Consider the following 15,341-nt stretch of genomic DNA (forward strand, 5'->3'; position numbering starts at 1 on the left):
TTGGTTTCTGGTTAGGGACTTGACAATTGTTGCATATGAAAATGTGACAATGTTTAAAAATATTGGGCTCACACATGTCTGAGGCTACAATGTGGCTCCTGCTCTTTGACCAGAACATTTTACCACAGTCACCTCAGGCTTCGTGTGAGGAGGGTTTTTATTCTGACTTCCAAATGGTAGGGAAGGCGAGGCGTGGCTTTGTTTTGAATGTTTTAGTTTCTTTCTCTCTGCTGTGGCAGAATTCCTGACAAAAGCAACTTGAGAGGGTTTCATTAAGTATTTATTATTTTATATAACTAAAGCACAGGTCTAGAGCATAGTCCACCATGGAGGGCAAACAGGACATTTATAATGGAGAGCCATGCATGCTGGAACTCAGCAGTCCCTCACCAGCGTGTCTGTGTGCAGTAGTCAGGGGAGGCTGCTGTCTTGCTCCGTGACTCTCTGTGGTACTCCCTTGAGGTAGGCTCTCTCACCGAGCCTAGAATTAGGCTGGCTGATAGTAAGCCCCAACAGCTCTGCTCTGCCCTCCATATGGTACTGAAGTCATAGGCACTTTCAACTTTTGGAGGGTACTGGGGATTTGAACTCAAGTCCTCATGCTTAAACAGGAATGTTCTTCCTCCAGGAGCCATCTCTTCAGCCCTACAGCCATAGTTTTAGGAGAGAAAAAAAGCAAAATTTTAGAAGACAGGACATGATACCTTTGTGATTGCACAGCAGAGTTTACCGGAGCATCTCCACATGTGTGACACATGCAGCAATAGGGTCAGGAAGCAGACATGCAGGTACACGCTCTGCAGGGGAGATCTCCATAGCCAGGGTTAGGGGACAGGAGACTTTCTCATTTCTGTTATGTGCTTGGAGAACTTTGTATTTAGTCTCTGTGTCCTAGAATAACTTTTAATAAAGCACTGAACATTTTTTTCAGTAAATGTGCTCTGGAGTTCAAGGTCCTCTTCTGTAGTGAGTGAAGCTTATGAGCCATGGAACGTGGCGTCTGGTTTATGGGGCTTCTGTTTGGGTAGAGGAGAAGCCTCTCTGTTGAGTTTGTCTCAGATCTATTCTAGAAATAGGATAGACTGGGATATTATTTTATCAGTAAAGTGCCTTGCAAGCCACATTAGCAGAGTTCAGGTCCCCAAGACTCACCTAGAAAGCCAGGTGAGGTGGCAAACATGTAATCAGAATTGGAGAGGCAGACAGGCAGATCCCTGGAGACAGGCGGATCCCTGGAGACAGGCGGGTCCCCGGAGGCAGGCGGATCCCTGGAGACAGGCGGGTCCCTGGAGGCAGGCGGATCCCTGGAGACAGGCGGGTCCCCGGAGATAGGTAGGTCCCTAGGGCTTGTATCTATTGAGTGCAACTAATCAGTGAGTTTTAGGTTCAGTAAGACCCTGCTGCAAAACTAAGGAGGAGTAGAAACGGAGGAAGATACCTAACCTTGACTCCTGGCCTGCATTAAACATGTACCCATACACTCACACACACACATACATGGAACTAGAATAGCCCGCTGAACAGCTGGATTCTGGTTGGCAGGTGGCACCGTGTGCCCAATCTAGTCACTTCCAGGTGCTGTTCAGATGAAGACAACTCCAAATTGTTTCCCTCGATGTCCAACTAGATTTGGAAACATCACCGGAGAGCAGACGTCCACGGCAACTCCAAATCACAAGACAGCTAATAAGACACAGGCTGAAATCCTTGTCAGCTTGGGCAGAGTTTTTAAATAGCGTGTGGTGCTCTTGGCCACTTAAGGCCAATTTGCATCTCTCAGAAGTCACATTATCAAGAGGGAGTCTCCAGCTCCACCTTTTCCTTTCTCTAGCTGCAAGGTAACTGAAGCCTGGAGATGTTTTTAGGTTAGGCAGAGGGAACCTGTGTTGTAATTCTGGTTTGACCCCAAAACCTGTCTGTAGCCTGGAGTGCACAGTCTTGGCACTTAGTAGGTCTGCACTCTGCACCTACTCTGTTCTCCCTTTTACCACAGTAAAATTTAACATGACCTAGATGATTGCTGAGACTCCATGTAGTAGCTGTGTGTGTGTATGTTGTATGTGCATGTTTATGGTATGTGTGCACACATGTACATGCTGGGTGCCTGTACGTGTGCACACATATGGAAGCCAGGTGTCTTCCTCTATCGATGTCTACCTTCCTTTAAAAAAAATCTATTTGTTTGTTATTTGCATGTGTACACATGTGCATATGAACATGTGAGTGTGTAGGGTGTGCCTGTAGAGTCCAGAAGAGAGCCTTAGAGCCATCGGAGGTGGAGTCACTAATGTGAGCTGCCTGCCATGGTCTGAATTCCAGTCTTCATGCAGGAGAAGCAAGCTCTAGCCTCTGAGCTGGCTCTCCAGCTTCACCTTCCTTTCTGAGGCGGGGCTCTCACCGGCCGAGGCTGGCCATGTGATTCGGCTGGCCGGCCAGTGAGCTCCGGGGAACCCTCCTGTCTCTACCCCCAGCACTGTACAGAGCATGGGGTGCCAAAGTCAGGTCCTCGGCCCTGCAGAGCAAATACCTTCCTGGCTGAACCATTCCCCTCCAAGTGATCCCTCCCAGGATGTCCCGAGCAAGCAGACTGATCAAAGGGATTCTTTCTTTTTAGACAAATGAGCTTGTGTTGGGTTTGGAGGACGACGACACACTCCTGCTGAAGGAAGACAGAACACTGAAGGACTCAGGAGTAGGTGAGAACTGAGTGTGTGGAGGGGCACTGGGCTTCCCGACCTGTGTGCTAGGCTTCCTGGTTGATGGCATCTCTGCAACGTAAAAACTCCCGTGCTGAGAACGCAGTGTATTCTGACCATTTGAGCAGGGGCACTGGCATTTGCTCTGCATAAATAGTCCTTTTCAGGTTTGCCCGGCCCGCTGGCGAGGGCCATGGTAAGAGATTAGCACAGTAACTGCGGACTGTTAACAACACTGTGGGAGAGAAGTGGACCCGGTGGAACTGATGTGGAATAATGAGATGAGATGTTGTTTGCACAACATGCAGCATAACTTCTGATAATCACTCAAGACTCTCGGGGCCAGCCAAGCTGTGGAATTTAAACTACACGCCTGGTGTGTACAGTAGGAAAACCACCTGATTTAGCCTTTCAACCTACACTGTGTGTTCGGTTGTTTGAAGGAACTGCTGTGTGTCTCCTGGCCATTAGGTGTCACTGTCATCATTCTAAAGATGGAGTGTGTGAGTGTGAGCAGGGGTTCTGAGGTCACAGTGCACACCCCCTGACTCCCCGTGTACAGTGCGGGAGAGACATGGACCATGAGGGCTATGCTGGGAAGCTGTTTGTTTTGGTGAGGAATGACCAGATGTCAGACACTCACCTCTTTCCACTGAGGTGGAATTTAAACTAATCAGTTAAGGGACCAGGGAGATGTCTCCCTGGGTAGGGGAGCTTGCTGTGCAAACACGAGGGCCTGGATTTGAACTCCAGAACCCCTGTAAAAAAGCTGGGTGTGGCCACGTGTGCGCCCGTGATCCCAGTAGTATGGGAAGTGGAGTTAGGAGGGTCTCTGGGGCGTGCTGGCTGCCAGCCCAGCTCAGGGTTCGTGAGAGATCCAGTCTCAAGGGATAAGGTGGCACGTGTCCTCATGTCCTCGTTTGACTTCTGCACACAGACTCTCGAATCTGCGTGGGCACTTGTACACACTCTCCCTCTAATCAGTAAATGGCAGGTTATGAAATCACAAACTTCATCTCTGTGTTAAGTCCACACAGTTTACTCCCATCAGTTCCTGTTTATATTATAAATACAGTAGGGTCATTGTTATTTGAAATTAAAAATCATATTTTGTCTCTATGAATCCTGTCCCCCTAGAAGTAACATCAGCTTTGAGTCTATTTTTAATGGCTTCTGTCTGGGCATGGTGGTGCATGCCTTTAATCTTGGCATAGGGGGCGCTGAGGCTGGAGGACTATGGGTTTCAGGCCAGCCTGGGCTGCATAAGAAGAGCAAGACCAGTCTACATTACTGCTGAGAGCCTGTCTATTTAATGAATAAATAATAAACTGATGTTTCTGAAAAGCCATCTGTTAAATAGGTATTGAATATTTATTTTGTGTCAGTGAGAACTTTTTTTAAACTTGACACTTGGTATATCAAATGCTGCCTCTCTAGCAGGTGGCACTTCTCTGATGGAGACTTTGAGAGACTGGAGGAAGCCCAGCTTGCTTTAAAATCTGAAGCCCAAATGCATGCTATAGGCTGGTATTGATGTGAGAATGGAGAAGTAGCCCAATGAAAAGCAATGCAAAACCCAATGCAAACTGGAAAAAGACTACGAGATAATAAAGTTAGCATCTCTCAAATAAACAGGGAAGAAATGAACTAGCAAAAAACCCAATTTGAGTTTCTAGGAAATTAATTGGAATTTTTGTTTCTTTGCAAATCTTTAACTCACTCTTTATTTAAAAAAAAATTCAAATGAATTAATGTTACAACGTAAACATACTTTTAAGATACTTTTGCTTGGGGCTGGAGAGATGGCTCATCCGTTAAGAGCACTGACTGCTCTTCCAGAGGTCCTGAGTTCAATTCCTACCAACCATATGGTGGCTCACAGCCATCTGTAATGAGATCCAGGTGTCCTCTTCTGGTGTCTGAAGACAGCGACAGTGTACTCATTTCTATTTGCTGGGTATAGTGGCACATGTCTTTCATCCCAACACTGGGAAGTCAGAAAAAGGTGGATTTCTGTGAGTTTGGGACTAGCCTGGTCTACATAGTGAATTCCAGGACTACACTGTGAGACCCTGTCTCAAAAAAAAAAACCCACATAATTTTGTATGTATCATGTATGCATGCATGTGTGAGGGGTGCACTGTGTACATCATGGTGAGCATGTGGAGCTAGATGACAGTCTGTGGAGGCTGGTTCTCTCCTCCCACCATGTGAGTGCCAGGGGATGGGATTCAGAGCTTCAGGCTTGGCAGCAAGGTTCTCTATTTGTTGAGCCGTCTTTTTTTTTTTTTTTTTTTAAATAGGAAATAAACTTTATTTATCTGATCCTTGAGATGACATGGCCAACAGTCACAGAGCAGCAGACATAGGATTATGTACTATTTACAATTTACAGTAGTGTTTTTTCCTCTGAAAAATAATGTAAGTACAAAAGCTAGGTAAACTTGAGGTACTGCCATTTGGGACTGACTATAGCTTAAAGAATTAGGCTTTAGCAAATATTCAAAAATTCAATCTGTGGAACAGTCAGTTAAATTCTCTAATTTATCAGAAAAAAAACTTCATAAATTTCACCTCAAAAATGTATCGCGCAAATCTTTAAGAAGAAAAAGAAAAAGAATCAGCTCATCTCATAAAAACATGAGCTTATGACCTCAGAGGAGATGCTATGGAGGGGAAACGGTGATGAATACGACCTTGAAAATGGTCCACACACTGTTGTCTAGTTCTGTGTCAACTGTCATCAGCTAGAGTCCTTCCGGCAGCTGGGGCCTCAAGTGAGAGAAGACGGCCCCACCAGATTGGCCTGTGGCAAACCTGTGATACATTTTCTTGATTGATAATTAATGTGGGAGGACCCGGCTCACTGTGACTTGTGTCACCTCTATGCTGGATGGTGGCCCCTGCAAACCGTAAGAAAGCAGGCTGAGCAAGCCAGCAAGCAGCATCCCTCCATGGCCTCTGCGTCAGCTCCTGCCTCGAAGTTCCAGCCCTGCTTGAGTCCCCGTCCTGCCTTCCGTCCGCGGTGGACTGAGATGTTAGTCTATAAAATACTTACGGTCTTCATCCTGGCAGTGAAAACCCTAAAGAGGGCACAGAGCTAAAGGAAATGTGACAAAGTATGAATATGGATGTTAAGCACGTTAAATGACCCGACGGAAGAGATGGACTTAGAGGATCCCGGGCTACATGTTAACAGTTAGCATGTCAAAAGCACTTGCACACTATTGCTAGGGTGACTGTTGAAATAGATGCTCTCTACACAGCAGAGCCAAGAAGCTGAGTCACACCCTAGAGCCCAAGGCTTCGGCTCAGAACTTGTTTCTGTCCCTTATGTCTGTCCACCCAGGTGACCTGGGACAATCAGCAGTTCTTACAAGATTGGCAGTCACATGTAAACTGGTGACCCCTGGGGGGGGGTTTCCAGTGTAGGAAAGAATTTTCTCCCGCACCTCTGCCAAATGCATGCATTTCCTCTCCTGTTCTGCGGTCCGGCAACTTCCTCTTGTATCTTACCTCAGGCCCACCCTCTACAGGACGGAAGGCTTCCCTCTTGTGTTCCCGGCACATTCACTGACGTGGACACTTGTCCATGGATGGAGAATAAATTAGGTGGTAACGTCATCGTCATCGTCCTCATTTAAAACTTGAACACGGGGCTGATGGCTCAGCAGTTAGCACACTGGACACTTTCCCAAAAGACTGGAGTCTGCATCCTGACAGACTCTCACACACATGGGTGGCTCTCACACACATGCCTGGAACTCCAGCTCCAGGGCATCGAATGCCCTCTTTCTGGCCACTGCCTGTACCCACCCCACCCCTGACTCACATGTGCATACCCCCACCCTCCACACACAACAATATTTGAATACTTTTTAGAATAACAAAATGCACATAATCCGAGTTTGAAGCTATTTGTGGAGGAGGATCCCATGCCAGGGTTATACAGATGCTGTCTTGGGTGACTGATTTGTTTTCCTTCTCTGTGTTCTCTGATAATTCTTGTGGTTTAAATCCTTCCTTATAGTTAAGACCATTTTTTAAAAGATTTGTTTATTTTATATAAGTACACTGTAGCTGTCTTCAGGCACACCAGAAGAGGGCATCAGATCTCATTACAGATGGTTGTGAGCCACCATGTGGTTGCTGGGATTTGAACTCAGGACCTCTGGAAGAGCAGTCAGTGCTCTTAACTGCAGAGCCTTCTCTCCAGCCCGTTAAGACCATTTTTTAAAAAAACCATGTATGTATGTATGCATGTATGTATGAATGTATGCATGTATGCATGTATGCGTGTATGTGTGCATGTGTGCAAGTGAGTGTGTGCTGCATATGGGCACATGTCCATGCATGAGTGTAGAGGTCAGTGGCTGATGACAGGTGCCCGCCTCAGTCTCCATCTTATTTTTGACTCCAGGTCTCCTAGTTAACTGGACCTTGGCAAGTAGGCTAAGCCAGCCAGCGAGCCCCAGAAACAGTATCCGCTCTTCCAGTGCTGGGTTGCAAGAAAGTGCCACTCCATCTGGCCTTTTTAAAATGTGGATTTTGAGAACAGAACTCAAGTCTGGATGCTTACAAAGCAAGCATTTTACCCATTCTTGTTTTAATGCTTTGATCAGACTTTGATCAAAATCAGGTCCTTTTTGTGGGTTCATCTCTGGGCTTGGGTTGATCCAGGGATCCCCAAAATGCCCCTCAGAAGCTGGCAAGGCAGCATGTGTTCCCCCAAGAAACAATTTTGTCTGCTTCCTAGAGCCATGTTCTTGTTCTCTGGGGAGAAGCCTTGGTTACAGCCTGGGGAGGACACAAAGTCCCCCGAGAGCAACGGGAAATTACAAGTGGGAGTGGGGTTGTCAGGTGTGATTTTTCTAGGGAATTTTCCTTCCCGCCTGCGTCTGGCTGGGCTACGGAGAGGTTTAAGAGACAAGCTCAAAGTCAGCTCTCCTCCCCTTGCACTCCTTGATCTCGCCGAGGAGCTGTCAGTCTGCAATCACAGCGAGTTGCCATGGGAATAATGCTGGTGTGATAAATATGTCACTCTGACTTTCTGCCGGGAAGGGACCTCGGTTCCTCCGCAGCCTTCCGCTTCACTGGGACCCTGTGGCACATCCACACCTGACACAGACACCCGTTTTTGTTTGTCGACTTGTATGAATACAGTAATTTGCTTTGGGGCTGGGAAGCTCGCTCACTCACTGGGCAAGAGCATTTGTTACTCAAGCATGAGGAACCGAGTTCGGATCCCCAGTACCCATGTAAAATGGTGGGCGGGCTCACCCACATTCACCTATAACCCCAGAGCTGTGAGGGACAAAGACAGGGGATTGCTGAGGCTTACCCACCACCAGCCTAGCCCCCAGGCTAACTGGGAGACCCTCCCAAAGAAATAAGACAGGGAACGGTGGAACAGGACGCCAGCACCCTCCTTTGACCCTATGTGCAACGGATGCAAATGTCACACACACCTATTCGACACAAGTCAAAAAGAGAAATACAGCTTACTTCCAGGAAGGAAGGGGGCCTTTTACCAAGACATGAAACTTCTATGTCTAAGGCTGTTGTCGATTACTGAGGTTCCGTGGACCTCAGGAAGAAAAGCACATGTGAGTTTCTGCGGCTGTGTTTTATCTGTTTCATTTCCCTCTATGCCTCTGCTGCTCCCTTTTGCATCTGGTCTGCTTTGAGCAGGAATCCGTGGCTCGGTGGTGCTCAGAGAGCAGCCGCGTTTTACTGTAACACGTGAACGTGAACCAGGCCAGTGCTGCGTCTCTGGGGGACGGGCTCATGCCAACCTTGTTCTGTAATAATCCTGCGACTCCCCTGGGGTTAGTTTTCATTTTATGTGTCACTTCTGCCATCAGCGTCCCGCCCCTGCCTCCACCCCCAACCTCACCATCACATCCTACACACGAAAGCGCTGTCGACGGCTCTGGCTCCCACTGTTCCACAGTGGGCTTTACTGTTCCAAAGGGTTCAAGGCCCTTTCCTTCCCTGCCCCTTTCCCGGGGACTAATATCTTGAGACAGACAAGTTTTCTTCCCTGACTTTGTGCCAGTGGCTCTTCTTCACATTAGCATTGTAACAGTGACTGACTGGACTTAGTAATGCTGGCTGGGGTTCTAAAGTAGGTCCACAATCCCCCCCCTTACAGACTCGTGTGTGTGTGTGTGTGTGTGTGTGTGTGTGTGTGTGTGTGTGTGTGTGTGCGCGCGCGTGTAGAGGCCAGAGGCTAGCTTCAGCAGTTGGTCTTCAGGAGCTGTCCACTTTGCTTTGCTGAGACAGGGTCTCTCACTAGCTTGAAAATGATGGAGTAGAGACCAGCGAGCCCAGGGCACCCGTCCCTGCATCCTCAGCACCGGGACTACCTGCCACCAAGCCTGGCTTTTTCCTGTGGCCCCTGGAAAGGAGTGAAAACAAGCAGACCCTCGGCCTTGCAAGGCTGTCGCTACCCACTGAGCCGCCACCTCAGCCCGCCGTCCTCTGTTCCTTTAAGGTTTTGCTTGTTTTCTTTCTATCTAGCAGTGCCGGGATTCAGCTCGGGCCCTGCACACACTGGCAGGCGCTGCATTACCGAGCTCCACCCTGCCCATGTTTTTGTTGTCTTTTCTGTAAAGTATCACTTCTTGACATATAAGGATTTTATGTGCTTTTACAAATTTATAAGTAAAGGTTTTTGTGCTCTCTGTGGAGAACAGTGTCATCTTGACACACAAACACATACAAATACATACGTATATATGTACACACATCTGCATGCATATGTACATACACATGCATTTACATACACACAGATACATAGATAGGTACACATATATACTCCATGCACGCACATCTGTATATAAAATGATCAAGTCTGTTATTTGGGACAATAATCACTTCTTTATGTTGGGAACATGCCAGATCCTTTCTTCTAGCCATTTCAAAAATCAACATATCCTGACCCCTGCAAGCCTTCTGGTTCTGTGGAAACAGCTTTTTAAAATGAGTGTAGAATACGTATGTGTTTGTGTGCATGGGTGTCTTAATTAAACCCTGACTATGGCGTTTAATTGGAGATTGCTACCGTTCGTTCAGAAGTTGAGTCCATTGTCATGCATGGCAGCATACAGGCAGACATGGAACTGGAGAGGATCCCCGAATCGCTGTCTAAAGCCGGGGTAAGGTTTTATAGAAAGCAGCAAGCCGGGGCGTTGGGGGGAAGTGTGGTGGTGTGTGAGTGTTTCTAGCCTGGCAAACATCGAACTGGAGAGCTACAATGGCTTTCAGCATAACTAGCTGGTGCTGGTAGTCAAACCATAAACGAAACTTCTGCTTCCCTCTGTTGTTGGGCAGGGCGTGTTGGGGATTGACCTGAAAACACGGGATTTGTTGGGGAGATTGTTTGGGTTGGCCTAGAAACTGGAGCTAGACGTTGGCTTTGGTGGATGTTGACTTGGAAACTAATGCTAGGTACCAACGTATTAGTTTACCTGAATTTAAGTTCTCTAAAATGGAGTCTGAACTTAAAAGATTTGGTCTCTCAGACAGCAGAAAGATAGAGCAAACCACTGGGTCTGGCTTGAGCATCTCAAACCTCAGAGCTCACTCCAAGTGACCTCCTCCAACAAGGCCACACCTCCTCAATCAAGGCCACACCTCCTCCATCAAGGCCACACCTCCTCCAACAAGGCCACACCTCCTCCAACAAGGCCACACCTCCTCCAACAAGGCCACACCCACTCCAACAAGGCCACACCTCCTCCATCAAGGCCACACCTCCTCCAACAAGGCCACACCTCCTAATATTGCTACTCTCTATGAGCCTGTGGGAGCAGTTTTATTCACACCACCATAGGGAGGTATAAGTTCACATGTGTTCATGTTCATGTGAAGGCCAGAGATCAGCATTGAATATCTTCTCTCTCTTATTTTTTGAGACAGGGTCTCACTGACCTTGGAACTAAACTAGGTTGACTGTCCCATGAACTCCAGAGACCTTCCCGTCTCTGCCTCCTGCCCCCAGTACTGGGGTTGTAGACATGTACTTCTATACCTGGCCTTTTATGTGGATGATTCAACACTGCACTTTACACTCTGTGCCATTATGTTGGCCCCTAAAAAGTACATTTTAGCTCTCACATAGGAGTGAGCACCATGGGTACTTCTCTTTATGGGGCTGCTGTGTACATCCTAATACATCCAGTCCCACGCATGTCGCTACATGTGCCTGGATTCCATCCTTTTTATGGCTGGATTGAGTTTAGACACTTTTGCCTTTCCAGCTCCATGCAGGCATGTGCTTGATATAGGAAACTCATGTTTCATCATGTGCTGTCCATATGGTGTTTGAAAACTCTCTGTTGACTGATTTACAGCCAACCCAATACAGACATTCAAAGAAAGCATGACAGGAAAGAGCCCAGTAGTCCAGACTCTTCCCTGCATTTCAGCCCCACTGATAAAAGTTGAGAAGTAGAACTTGGCTGTGAGTTCTACTCAGTAGGGTTCATAGCTCTGAGTTAGATCCTTGAAGATCCATGCACAAGAGCTAGGTGTGATAGTGCACACTTATAATCCCAGCATTGGGAAGGAGGAGACCGGCAGGTCACTAGGACTTGCTGACCAGCCAGTGTAGCCTACTTGGTGAGCCCTAGGTCAGTTAGACAGCCTGTCTCAAGAACAACCAAGTAGGGTCTGCAGAGATGGCTCAGCAGTTAAGGACACTGACTTCTGGGCCAGAGGACCCAGGTTCAATTTTCAACACGCACATAGTGACTCATAACTATCTGTGGCTCCAGTTCAGGAGATCTGACACCTCTTCTGGCCTTCACAGGCACTGTATGCATGTGACACACAGACACATATATAAGCAAAAGCCCATTCACATAAAATAAGAAATAAATCTCAAAAGCAAAGCCAGGTGTATGGAGACTAAGAAACGACACATAAGGTTGACTTCTGGCCTCCACATGTACATTCACACACACATGTACATATATTTACATTAGCATACATACAAAAGGAAGTCTAAGATGTTTTCCCAGAGCATTAGAGAGGCTGGAACTTTGTCTTTGGGCCTCGGTTTGCTCTGAGAACCACATTTTTTTTAGATGCTGTTTATTATCACGTGACAAACTGTCCTCACTGTTCCACAAAGCTAAGCACACACAAGTCAGTTTTCTCAGACGACATAAGTCTTAGCCTAGAGTCAGGAATATAGAGAGAGAGCTTGTCGATAGCTAATAAATTTGTTTTGATAGGTCAAAGGATTAATTATATTGTATTTAAGTTTTCTTGAGATTTTAGAGTTAGAATAGATCATTCTTACTTTCTCTTAGTACTCATCAATCTCCAGTTAAAGGGGTATGTGTGTGTGCATGTGTGTGTATGTGTGTGCATGTGTGTGTGTGTGTGCATGTGTGTGTATGTATGCATGTGTGTGTATGTGTGTGCATGTGTGTGCATGTGTGTGAGTATGTATGCATGTGTGTGTATGTGTGTGCATGTGTATGTGTGTGCATGTATATGTGTGTGAGTATGTGTATGTGTGTGTGAGTGTGTGTGTATGTGTGTGTGTTCATGTATGTGTGTATATGTGTGTATATGTGCATGTGTATGTGTGTGTGAGTGTGTGTGTATATGTGTGTGTGCATGTGTGTGTATGTGTGTGCATGTGTATGTGTGTGTATGTGTGTGTGCCTGTGGGTATGTGTGTGTGCATGTGTGTGTGCATGTATGTGTGCATGTGTGTGCATGTATGTGTGCATGTGTGTGTATGTGCAAACAAGTGAGCCTGCATGAGAGAAAGAGAAAGAGAGAGAGAGAAATCTGTTTAGAAGTGTTAAAAAAAACTTTTTTTGTTTTGTGTTTGTTTAAGATGGTTTATTTGTGTAACAGCCCTAGCTGTCCTGGACTCACTTTGTAGACCAGGCTGACCTTGAACTCACAGAGATCCACCTGCCTCTGCTTCCCAAGTGCTGGGATTAAAGATGTGTGCTGCCACACCCAATTAGGTATTTATTTGTTAGTTTTGCTGGTTAAAATTTTTAATTTTATATCCAAGTCTGGGTGTCCTGGCTCATGCCATACTGGCATGTCAGTTTTAAGAGGCCCCATCATGGATGGGGGTCTTGCCTTGCTTTCATTTGATAGTGACATGAAGACACCTGGATTTGAGATCTCACACTCCAGACTCCCACTGGGAGACCTCCGCACCCACTGCACTGTGTTCTAAGCTCCATCAATTTAGAGCCAGGTGCCCTCCTCCTGTGGACTCTTGTCTGCTGTGCTTTGCTGGCTGCCCCAGGGCGTCTGGAACTGCAGGGATCTCTAACTTGGCGCTCTAAGCCACCTCTAAGAACTCATGTACGGTTCACTCTACTGCCCCTGATGCTTCTGTCCTGGGTGGATACCACCGTCCTGGCGAGTTCCTCCACCACCATGTACAAACATGATTCTACAGCCCGTTAACTTATCAAACAGGTTTATGCATTAAATTCTCAATCCACATACCCTCTCTACAATAAGCTTACAACCAATGGGCAAAGATATAAACTGCCCATTTTATGAGCTAAATAGACCCACAGAAACCCTTAGAAGTAACAACCTTATCAAGCTAGAGATGTGCGCAAGAGAAACATACCCTTCAGCTTCCATGTTGCCTCCAGAATCTCTCCCTCTGTCAGTCTCTCCCTACTTCCTCCTCTTCTGCCCTCCCGCCTCTTACTCCACCTACCTTGCCACTGTCCAATTATGTACCGCCCTAATATAAACCTACAAGTGGAGTATGTGATTGTGTAGGGGCCATAAAGCCATCTGTGTGGGGCAGGCTGTAGCTCTGTTGGTAGGATGCCTGTTCATCACCACAAAGCCCTCAGCTTTGTGCCCAGCATCGCATAGAACAGGCCCACAGTGGTACTTGTCTGCCACCCCAGCACTTGGGGCGTGGAGGCAGGATAAGGCGTTCAGAGTCATCCCAGCTACATAGAAAACATGGTCTACAGGGAACTTCATCTCAAAAAGAAAATCACTTGTGACTTATGTTGAATTTTTAAATAATTTAAGACCTAACACCAGTCCCTCAAATGTTTCCAACAGATAATCCAGATTGTTTGTTTATTTGTTCGTTTGTTTTTGCGTGCTGATGACAGTTTCCCCTCCCTCCTCTCTTCCCAGTCTCTCCTTCCCACCTTCCCTGTCCACCTACATCCACTCCTCCTTCTCTGTGTCTCCTCAGAAAAAAGGCAGGCCTCCTTTGGATATCAGCCAGCCACACAGATCAAGTTGCAGTAGGACTAGGCACCTCCTCTCCTATTCAGGCTGGAGAAGGCAGCCCAGCAGAGGAAAGGGTCCCAAAGGCAGGCAGCACAGGCAGAGGCAGCTCCTGCTCCCACTGATAGGAGTGACAAGAACAGGCTGCACAACTGGAACCTATGTGCAGAGAGCCTCCATCAGTCCCACACAGTCCCTGGTTGGTGGGTCAGTCTCTGAGCTCCTCTGGGCCCAGGTTAGTTGATTCTGTGGATTTTCTTGTGGTTTGGCTCCTTCAATCCTTCTTCCTCCTCTTCCTCAGGATCCCCCCAAGGTTCTCCACTTATTGTTTGGCTGTGGCTGTCACATCTGTTTTCGTCAATTGCTGGGTGAAGCCTCTCTCATGACAGTTGGGCTAGCACCAGTCTATGGGCACAGCAGAGCACCATAAGGAATGAGCTCATGACTTTTTTCCCCTTTTTGTGTTTAGGTCTATCCTAGGTCTCTTCCTAGCCCCTCAGGCAGTCAGATACCCACATTCTCAAAAACTATCATTCCTCCCACTGGGAAACTACGTTGCTAAAGTCTAAAATCTATGTGTGTGTGTGTGTGTGTGTGTGTGTGTGTGTGTTTTGTTGGAGGGTTTGTTGTTGGTTTTTTTGTTTGTTTTGTTTTGTTTTGTTTTTGTTGTTGTTGAGGAAAATTCTCACTGTGTAATTCAGGCCAGTGGCCTAGAACTCGTGATCTTCCTGCCTCAGTGCTGGGATTGTGGGCACACAGAAATAAAGCTGTCTTATACTTTACTTTGTATGTGTGCATATGTGTAGCACACATGTATAGAGGAGGCGGATGTTCTTGATGGTGGAGGAGGACATCGGGTGTCCTGTTCTACTGATCTCTACCTGCTTTCTTTGAGACCTGGAGCTAGGGTGCTGGCCAGCACATTCCAGGGAGCCTCCTGTCTCCACCTGCCACAAAACTGGGGTTATAGGCATATGTGACCACACAAAGTTACTTAGATGGTGTCAGGGACTCAAACTCAGGTGGGTCCTCTTGCTTACGTGGAAAATACTTTAACCAGTCAACCATCTCCTTAGTCCTTTATCCTTTGAATTTTCAGATAATTTGTAGTCTGTGTTTTCTGATTTGTTGTGGTTGAGCTTTTAAAAAATAATAGTAATTTAAAGCATAAAATTTAACCCACTTATTGGCCTTTCCCAGAGAAACTGGGGGCATTGATCGGAAAATAAAATCTTCACCTTCAGTGATTTTACTTTGTGTCTTTGAATCTACCCACAATTTATTAATCCTGAGTTAGAGCTGGATATGGTGGCCTGTAGCTATAATCTCAGCATTGGAGAAACAGAGGCAGGACCATCATCAGGACCAGGCCGTCAGCCTACATTGCACGGT

General features: G+C 46.8%; 1 protein-coding gene across 4 annotated transcripts in view; it reads left to right on the forward strand.

Moving 5' to 3' along the window:
* The window catches only part of LOC308422158 (UPF0538 protein C2orf76 homolog), a 67,569-nt gene that overhangs the window by 49,515 nt on the left and 2,713 nt on the right, over nucleotides 1–15,341 (forward strand). For all 4 annotated transcript variants that reach the window (XM_080918625.1, XM_080918624.1, XM_080918623.1 and 1 more), the window contains one exon: nucleotides 2,615–2,696. In XM_080918625.1, the coding sequence (XP_080774751.1) occupies nucleotides 2,615–2,696 (82 nt within the window). The remainder of the gene's footprint in view (nucleotides 1–2,614; nucleotides 2,697–15,341) is intronic.

The sequence above is a fragment of the Micromys minutus genome (genome assembly GCF_963924665.1).
Source record: "Micromys minutus genome assembly, chromosome: 6".
Classification (NCBI taxonomy): Eukaryota; Metazoa; Chordata; class Mammalia; order Rodentia; family Muridae; genus Micromys; species Micromys minutus.